This window comes from Anneissia japonica, unplaced genomic scaffold (assembly GCF_011630105.1).
Source record: "Anneissia japonica isolate Jap-2015-1 unplaced genomic scaffold, ASM1163010v1 scaffold9291_len582782_cov165, whole genome shotgun sequence".
Classification (NCBI taxonomy): Eukaryota; Metazoa; Echinodermata; class Crinoidea; order Comatulida; family Comatulidae; genus Anneissia; species Anneissia japonica.
In genome coordinates, this window is record NW_022710618.1 from 441,303 (window position 1) to 452,006 (window position 10,704).

Consider the following 10,704-nt stretch of genomic DNA (forward strand, 5'->3'; position numbering starts at 1 on the left):
AGAGAGAATCACTGGGAACTTTTACTTAAAACCACCACACCATTTGGACTCAATATTAGGAACGTTCTCCCAGTACACTAAATTAAACCTATGGCATTCCAAATTCTTCTGGATAAATCATTTGGCTTATTTATTGAGGCACGCCTCTAATGTTTAGTTTTGGCCTTCCTGTTTTATTGTTCAGACTGTTTATTCTAATCCCACCTAGCCTAGCCTATTGTTTCTAATCATGCTTGCATGAAATTCTCACTTTATACTATCTGGCTTTTTCAACCCTCACTCACTCGCCACTGAGGAAGGACTAGTGTCTGTCTCTTATACACATCTAGATGTGTATAAGAGACAGGACTAGTGTTGTCCGAAAGCTCTGGTTCTATTTCTGGCTGTTTACTTACGTTTACTTTTTTAGCTGTTGCTTATCATTTTTGTATCTCTACTGAGATCCAGCCATTGTTTCCCACAGCATTGTTGTTTTCCAGTATTTTGCCTTTTAATCTATATATATATATATATATATATATATATATATTTTGATGTAAAAGGGAGCATGGCACAAATTAGTGCACTGTGAAATTAACTTTGATTTTCGTATGCTAATATCTTTGGAAGTACAGCACATGTAACCTTCAGATTTTGTGGTGTAGGACACCTTCTATCTTTTTTTCTTGAAAAAAAAAATTTTTCAAATTTTTTTTTTTTCTAAAATTTTTTAGCACCATAGAAGGCATGCGTCCGCAGGTGATAAACTAATAATTTTTTTATTGGGCCTTACAATAAACTAGAGGGTGTGCTCACTTCCCATGCTTACCCTCTAGCATGTGAATGTCGCAATTAGTTTTGATTTAAAAAAGAACAATATGACCACTAAATAAAAATAGGTTGCATGGTTTTTGAATCAGTTTCATATCAATTTTCATAACATAAGAATATTTAGAAAACAAACAGTAAAATGATATGAAACATCAGTATTGTTAATTGGTATACAAGGAAATATCTTGTATTCTCTCCACAATTTCCCTTGGAACATAAAAAACTAAAATTAACATGATTTTCAATATATATATTTTATATATATATCTACAATATACCAGAAAAACTGACTGTGCTTGACAAAAATCTACTGTGTTTAAAATTTTAATTTTTAACGTTCCATTACTATAAAACCACACAAATTAACAACGAATGTTGCTCTTTTGGCCTTCCATATAAAACCACAAACGAAATGCGGAAATACGTAAACACCATTTTGTATAAAAAAACGACACGTGGCAGTTGAAAACATCCGTAAAACCCATTATCTTTCCCCCATTAATCTGTTGAAATATGGATTGATATTTATTTGCTCGATCGGGACGATCTATGTTGTTACAGCTTTTTATACAGGGTAGGTTTCAAATCCGAGACGTTTAATTAGGCCCTCGGTTGTCTATAATGATTTCAGGCTTTTAAATAAGCATAATTATAATATAGATGATTACAAAAAAATAATGCACAGACAAGCATATTCTCCTTAAATGCACAGTAGTTTTGTAACTATAAATAATAATGCAGCATTATTAATTTTGATAGAGCATGTTGTCTGGAGATTTTAATACCAGTACAATACATGTAGTATTTTATGACGAATACTAAAACATTACACAGAAATATTCATGCAGTATCGTATGTTCTTATTTGATGACCCAAACAAATTAAATAATGTTTGTCTACATTCTATGTTTTGTTGATATTCTACCTATATTGCTTGATGGTTAAAAATAATTAAATTACTATTAAATAACATTATTCAGGCCATTATACAACTCTTTACACTAAAACATGAAAAGGAGGTCGAAAGAAAGAATACAGTATTACCATTCATAATTTGATATTTGCTAGGCCAAGTATTAATAAAATAAAATAGTAAAATTTAATATATTTTTGATTAATGTAGAAAATGAAATTCATATGTAATTTTTTTGTTTAAATTATCAGCAATTCTTTGTAATGAAAAACAAAATGAAATTCAATGTTAAAAAATCTAAGCTAATGTACATAACTAGAAAACGTGACTTTGCAAGGTCAGTATTTTTACTGAATGGTGAGAATATCAATTTTGTTGATACCCACAAACATTTAGGTGTATATATCGATAGTAATCTTAATTGGAAGAGTCACATTGATAATGTTATCAAACGTGCTAACCGAATGGTTGGTTTAATTTTTTCGGTTGCTGCAAATTGTTCACCTGATGCCATGTCTCATCTTTACAAATCCCTTGTTTTACCGATCTTGGAGTATGGACTACCTGTATGGAGTCCTCATTGTCAAGATCACGTAATCGTCTTGAAAAAGTACAACAGAGAGTCTCTAGGAGAATTCTTTGGCGTCACTGTGGTCCCATTAATTATAACGAACGACTTATTACTCTCAATTGGCTTCCTCTTCGGGACAGACGATATATTATTCTGATCTCATTTATTTTTCGTTGTTTCCATAAGATAACACATTGCAGTAGCGTTAGTAATCATATTCATGTTAACCCCCGACGTTTATATACTTTAACTTTTACTCATCCGGTATATTATACAAATGCTTTTAAATTTTCATCTGTTAACAACTTTCCAATTCAGTTTGCTTCATTGCCCTCCGATATTAAAGATGATGCTGTTATTTGTTCGTACAATTCTTTTATTTGAAACTTAGACAATACTTACGGAATGAACGATAATTTTTAATTGTTTGGTATTGGCCTTTCATGATTCTTTTTGTTTTTTACTGATTTTAAATTTCCCTACAATTTTATGGTTATGTTGTAAATAATTGTTTTGTAATTTTTCTGTACTGTTCTTTGTTCCAAAGGTTGTGGGCACCACTTGTGGTGTTATGGCGCACTGTTGCTGACGCAACCTTTGGGCCGTTTGTGCCAATGAAATAAATGAAAAATGGAATGAAATAAACTGACAAAATTTTACAACTCATAAAAATGGGTGGTATGACTAAACACTAAATAGTCTGTCAGTGTCTCTTGATATAAAGAGTACTGTACAAAAGCACACACTATGCAGGCATTAGAAAGGGAATACATTGGTATTTGTAAACCTACTGTAGCCTAATGGCCCTCCCATAAAGCAATCCTACATCCTGTTTATGACTTAGCAAATAGTTTTGCCAAAATCATCCAGACGGAGGAGAAAATAAATATAAAATTTTATTGGTGAATGTAAAATAGGATGGTTAAATGCTTCAACTTTATATATAATTAGGAAGAAATATACATATCTTATCTTTGGAGATTTTCAAGGCAGCAGAGGTTGTAATTAAAATAAAGAAGATATAAAAAATATCTCCCCTTAACAACTGAAGAACAGAACAGTACCGGGAATACACGCATGTCTAACAAGCACGCATGTTGTCCGTGTATGTTTTAACCCTGTCGCTTTTTGGGACCTTGGCAACAATATCCAAGGGGCGGGGCTTAGCGGAAAGGTCCATTCAAGGTTTCATTGAAGCTCAATCTGCGACATAAACAAATAATGATTACAAAATTTATCTAAAACGTACACTGAATTATTGATTTGTTTCAAAGACAAACAGATTTTATTCAATGTTCATTTTTATTTTAAAAAAAAAAGCTTACTATACAGTATCTCAAATAATTTACATGTTTTAAGTATTCAACAATGTCTAAATATTCATTCATGCATTCATTCATTCCTTCGTTTATTCATGTCATTTATTCAGGTATACAAATATTAATAAAACCGTGAATGAATATATGGTGTTCTATATTCTTAAATTCAGCTTGCAAGGTTATTACTACAAGGTCAATTATTATTGATGTTTGAATACCAACACCTGGCAACTTATGAACAATGAAGGTGAAAGAGCAAAACCAGTAATATTAAAGGTAAGGGCAGGTTATTAAGAAGAAGGTGTGGTGCAGATATGTCTATTAATAAGTATTATAAATTCAACTGTGATGTCATCACTGCAACTGCCAATGTTATTTTCTTATTCCCAACTGTGACCTTTCTTATGTTTGTGTTAAAAATGGCCCCAAATTTCATTTTTGGCCAATTAACGCACCCACCACTATGAAAAAATGGCAATTTAATTTTTAAAAATTAGAAGTTCTCCTTTAATTTTATTACACCCACCGCTGCATTGAAATCTCCAAAAAGAAGACATGTACGTTTCTTCCTAACTATCTCACTACTACTACAATTTTATTTTTATTTTCTCCTCCTTTTGGATGTTTTTGGCAAAATTATTTTCTTAATAAAAAGAAAACAAAATTTTATTTTAATGTTCACAAATAAAAAATTAAACAGAACTACATATTTAGTTTCTGTACTGTAGATAAACACAGCTTAATCTTAAGTCAACATTTTCAAGGTAAAAACACAATGAAATTTTAATACTAACTGATGGACCCTGTAGGTAAACAACACTATCAATAAGGTAAACGACACTATCAATTAAAAAATGACAAAGTGAGAATAATATAATTATATTATGTTTAAGCTTGGATGTTTTTGGCAAAATTATTTTCTTAATAAAAAGAAAACAAAATTTTATTTTAATGTTAACAAATAAAAAATTAAACAGAACTACACATTTAGTTTCTGTACTGTAGATAAACACAGCTTAATCTTAAGTCAACATTTTCAAGGTAAAAACACAATGAAATTTTAATACTAACTGATGGACTAGGTAAACAACACTATCAATTAAGGTAAACGACACTATCAATTAAAAAATGACAAAGTGAGAATAATATAATTATATTATGTTTAAGCTTGAAAAAAAAGATGACTTAGCTTAGCTAAAAACAGATGAGCCGTGCAAGTCTGATATAGTAAATAAAACATTGGACATGAAGTACATGTACTTTAAAGACTAGTTTTAGCTTACTAAATTAAAATGATAACAAGTTGTCCTGCCTGTGATCAATACAGCTTTTGTGCACACAATGCACTTCGTCATTCACCTGAACTGAACAAGTGCACTGAGTGCACAAAGATAGTGTATTGTCATTTAAAAAAGTACTACATGTCCAGTGTTTTACTAACCAGCTTAATATCTATGCTTCATGCACCCAACATTGCTACTGATGGACATAACAGATAAGTTAGTGACTTCCTGCTACTGGTCCATTCTTTACCGCATTATAGTGTTTATATATTACAGGAAGGAATTAATGTGCCTCTATTGGAGATCATAAATTGATAATTGTCACCAATCTGTGCTTCTGAAAACTAGGCTGAAGAATGCACAGCTGTTATTGTTAACTCACTTTCAATGAATGTTCTTTGAAATCATTGTATTTTTACAATTATGAGCTGTTAACTTTAATTGTATTCAACCAAACAGAAGCTTTTATTATTCTATTCTTACTTGGGTTAAGGCACAATACAATTTAACTGCAAAGAACTTGATGTCAACAGTAGAAAAAAAAAACAAGGAAGTAAACTAATGTTACATATGACGTCCACCTGTGACCAAATCTAAAATACTCTCAATAATATATTAACGTTAATTACTGTACCTTCGCAAAGAATGTCATGTTTTCACTACTGTCTGTTTGCAAAATAATGCAAAAACTAATGCCCTGATAACCTAAACTATAATTTAGTAATACATATGGTACATAATATTCAAGGACACATTTTGGGAATAAAATGTCAAAGGCCTTAGGTCAAACTTATGAAAACTCCCCAATACAGTAGGTGTTAACATCATACAGTAGCAGATAGTCAGAACATTGCATTCTGCTGTGGATATTGGTGCTGTACAAATCGCCATCATACACTGCCTCCGTACTGTTCGGTATTCACACACATGGCAGAAAATAATGGAATCGTCCATCATTCATTATGCAAGCTCTGGGCGAAAGTATTCACTCTGTGGAGTGACTGTTCTCTAGTTTGATGTTTAAATCAACAAAATTAACATGTTAGTCTTACCATCATCTTCATGTGTTTGTAACAGCCTCAACAGTTCTTTACGATTGCCATACTTTTGTTTAATAAATGTTATGGCTTCTCCCGGGCCACTTCTGTCTACAATACTAGCCAGGTCATCAAGAGTTAACGTCAACCCAGGGCGAGTTGGTAAATCAAATTCATCTGCCATTGTCCCTTATTCAATCTTTTAGAGCTTGTAAAGCGACTGACACCATATTCTATGAATAAAGAGGAAAAATATTCATATTACTTATTTAACAAAAATAATAATTATTAATTTAAAGCAAATAACTAATTTAAAAACTACTATAAATATATTAATTATACTGTATTGTTAGATTTGTATCAATATTGAATTTTAATGATTAAACAAATATTTATGGTATTTTGGAAAAAAACAAGTTTAAAAAGATCTCTAAAAACACATACCTGTACATGTACAATAGAAATGTTGAGAGCAAATTCATTAATAAATCAATCAGTTGCCATTATTTTGTAAAAACCATTGAAAATAGTAAGTTTGCTTAAAAAATAAAATTTAAGAATCGAAAGTGCAAATGGTAAAATTTATCATTTTTATCATCGACGTTAGCTTTAATAATTGCATACAATACATAACATAAAAGTAAATTCTCTGCAATATAAACTGCACAGACTTAAAATATTGCATGACATTTTCATCAATAATTATTACTAAAAATAGACTGGAAATTTCCATGTAAAGTAAGCTTACACTTAGTAACACAATTTGTATCAATTTACACTACTGGTCTCCCTCCAATTAAGGACCACCTCCAATTAAAAACCACTATTCTATGGTCCAAAATTAATAAATGCCTTTTATCTTTATTATTCTAATGAGACCAAAGCTGCTAAAGACAATGGAAACCCCAGTCCCAAAAGTGGTCTTTAATTAGAAGGGACCTGTATTTAGTAAACAATAATCACCCCAAAAATTAAACTAATTTATGCTTTGAATGATGTATCGTAGTTACTTACTATAAACTACAAAATTGAACAGGTAATGATGAGGCAGCACTCCAAGACTAACTTCAAAGATAATTTCATTAGTCATGAGCTTTCAATGCCAGCTTCATCAGGTGTTACTAACAAACTATCAACAACCTTTACTAAACTACCAAACTGAAAATAGGGTCTGTGTGATTCTTACACAAAAAGTCCTGAAATTACATCTTCAAATTATTTTAAAAATGGGCAGATTACTCTCACAAAGTGTAAATTTGTTATTTCAAATTTTGTCTCAATAATAGACCCCAGTGTTTGCCCAATTGAAACATTTTTACTGGTAACTTTGTCCATATAAAGCCAGCTAGTGCATGCAACGTGAGGTACCTGTATTGTGGAATGCAATGGCTTCAAAAAACAATAATCATAGCCTAGGCCTGGACTGGAATGATGTTCATTTATTGAAAGAAGGCCAACCTAAGCTACATAGGCCTAATAAGTGCTTTTTTTATTCTACCAACACACAATTTTTACTGGTTGGTTAGGTATTTTGACTGGTAAAATTGATGGCTAAAATGGCTTCTCGAGAATACTGGACCCCTTGCAATGTTTACTTTGACTGCCTATCTGAAACGCTTGCAGCACCCTACTCTGGTAGGCAGTAAGAAAAGTTATATGCGAATGTATTGGAAATTCAGACGCTCTGGTTATCTTTTATTTTGTTGTGCCAAAATATGAAAGCTACATTGATGAGATGCACATATATCATAGTTACATATTAGGAATCAACAAGAAAAATAAAAATCTACAAAATTATATTTTTTCTATTTTTATTCAATTTTCAAAAGTCATTTTTGTCTTATCTCTTCGGATGCTAGCAAGTGAGTTTTATTTATTTTAAAAAATTTTTTTTGCATTTTAATAATTTTAACTCAATATTTAAAATTTTCTCATAATTTTATTCACTGTTGATGAATTTTATATCTGTATTTTTGAATTGTTGTGAAAAAGGGCCTCTTCAATTCAGCATAGCTGTTAGTGCCACCCTCTAAAAATATTGTTGAATAAATACATAAATACATATAAAATTTACCTACTTAAATTACCAGCTTCTACCTACTTCTGTATCCACAGTAACTAATAAGGCCTATGGGGGGGGGGGGGGGGGGTTGAAAGGTGGGTTGAAAGTGTAGGCATAAGTACTCTTATGAAAAACATAAAATGATCTCAAAATGACACAAATCAACATTATATTGTGTACTCTTTCAGGGGGAGAGAGGGGTCACAGAAAAGAGTATGTTTTGTACTATTTTGAAAATGCTGAACATTAATTATGGATGCCCCTAATATAACTATAAATTATATAGGCCTAGGCCTTAAAAAAAATGATGAGGGCAGGAAGCTAGGGCCTAGGCCCTAGCTAGGGCTGCTAGTAGTAGTAGTAGTAATAATTAAGGCCTGGGCGCTAGAATCCCTAGAATCACCGAATCCCTCTAGAGTAAGCCTAGGCCTTCATTAGACCTGGGCTAGCCTACTGCAGGCCTGCTCCACTTACCGAAGACGAAAGACCAGGCAGCCAAGAAGAGGTGTGAATGTGATTAAACTCGACAACGACGACGAGTAGAAATACTTGGAGTTATCAAAGGAACCGAATCATCAAAGAGTTCTGTTTAACAACCTCTAAATTCTTAACATTAGAATTAAATTCTGTGAACTATACAATCGTTAACATTTATGATTCCCACTTTACACTATCCTCCTAAATGAGTCAGCCACCAGTGTGTCGCGTAAAACCAAAAACAAACTATTCAGAAGTTTCCCCACCCAAATCCGCGCGAGAGGTCGCGTTTAATCTTAATGATTAACATTGGTGGCGCAATTAGTTCTCTACAAAAAAGTGTACATCAAGATGTATTTCATCCTCCAAAAATGATCATGGCATTACTGTATTCGATTGGAACCGCAATCGACTTCAGAAATTAGTTCATAATTTTTGTATAACTCTACTCCAAATTGACATATTTTTCAAGTTAAAAAAAAAAAAAAACATTAGAAAAACAAAAATTTGAATGAGGATTTCCAAACGAAAAAAAGTAGTTTAAAGAAATGACATTAGTTTCGTTCGAAGAAAAGTTTTACTGAATTTTGTTTTTACACTACATTTTTTTTTTTATTTGGTTACCTTTCTATATGGTTTGTTTCTGAAAGTGCCTGCAGTTTAAAGAAAGAATAAATAAAAAATACGAGACAGAGAATATTGATAATGATTAGACCTCACTATGAATAGGCCTACAATTGAAAAACCTCATAATGTTTCCCGAACTATTGCATTTCTTAAAACTATACCGCCCGGGCCATCAATAGAAATGGAAAATTGCAATTGGTATATTTTCATTTATTTATTAATACATACTTTTAATTTTTCCATCATCGAGAGAATTATGAGTTTAAAATAGATGGATTGTGACCAGCTCTATTTCTAAACAATGCATCAATTTGAAACTGAGTCTTCCAATTACATGCACGACGGTTCCCTCAGGATTTCTGGAGGACTTCTCCCCTATAGATATTACTTTTTCAAGTTGTTTTCGATCCAGGCCTATGCTTACGAAATTTTATGCGTTTATATTGACAATGATGAACTTCCTACTCCATTCAAATTTTCTCACGCGTTAACAGTACGTCAGACAAACAACACAGTTCTCCCTTCCTTACTAAATTGCACCTTCTCGGTCAAAAACCTACGGTCACTCTTCAACATTTATTTAATGGCAATTCTCGAAGACTAGTACCGTACCTCATACATTAGTCAAACAGATCTAAAAACTCTTTTATTTCATCAGCAATTCGCCGTTTTAATTTGTACAAAATTGCTGCTTTGTTTTGTGCAATTATTGATCAATAATTTGACACTGTACATTTCGTGTTTAAGTTCCAATTTTTATATTATATTTTTTATAACAATCATAAAATATTGCCCCTTTTCTTAATTGTGACTTGAGATTATCTTAAATTTCAATTTTATATTGTTATACCTTAGTTAATGAATGATATAAATTGCAATACAAAATAAATTAAATAAATAAATAAATAATAAATTCAACTTTGAATCGTATAAATTGTAATATTTGTAGGCCTACATAGGCCTATCGGTTGTTTTTTTATATACGACTTAGTATTTTATGTATTTTCTTATAATAATAACAATAATAATTATAACGTTATATTTATATGGCGCATATTGCACATTGCCCCTATGCGCTTTACAGGGAAATAATATAGGCCAACTGAGAAAAAGCAAATAACAATAACAATAAAATAAAATAAAAATAATCATAATAACTATAATAACAATGTACTGTAATGAGCAAACAATAAGTATCTCATTCTTCTTGACAATAAGTAGGCCTATCTATGTCTATGTCTACACAAAAAAAGATGTTTTACGCTGTCATTTTGTGGAAGTTATAGCAATACCTGTGGGGCGGGGCAAAGCGTAACGGGTTGTGTTTGGGGAAACGCATACACCACCTACTTTTTAAACCAAGCTTTTGCTTTCAGTTGGTAATATTTCTATCATCCGGTTCTTCTACCTGTTATTCACAAGCTTTTTTTTTATTTGCTTATCGTCATCAACATCCGCCCTTTTACCGTATTATCACAGAAAGAGAAGAGAATTTCATACAGATAGAATAAATAAATATATATCTCTTTTTTGCTCCTAATTATTTATTTCAACCTAAACATCATTCAAATGTTGACCATCAACATATCATAAACCCATATATAT

The 10,704-nt window shown here is 31.6% G+C and overlaps 1 protein-coding gene across 2 annotated transcripts in view; it reads right to left on the reverse strand.

Annotated features, from left to right (window-relative positions):
- The window catches only part of LOC117107016 (plasma membrane calcium-transporting ATPase 3-like), a 37,014-nt gene extending 28,270 nt beyond the window's left edge, over positions 1–8,744 (reverse strand). For both annotated transcript variants that reach the window (XM_033248529.1, XM_033248528.1), the window contains exons 1-2: positions 8,470–8,744; positions 5,949–6,166 (exon numbers count right to left, since the gene is read on the reverse strand). In XM_033248529.1, coding sequence (XP_033104420.1) covers positions 5,949–6,117 — 169 coding nt within the window. In that variant the 5' untranslated portion in view covers positions 6,118–6,166; positions 8,470–8,744. The remainder of the gene's footprint in view (positions 1–5,948; positions 6,167–8,469) is intronic.
- Positions 8,745–10,704: the final 1,960 nt, after the last annotated feature.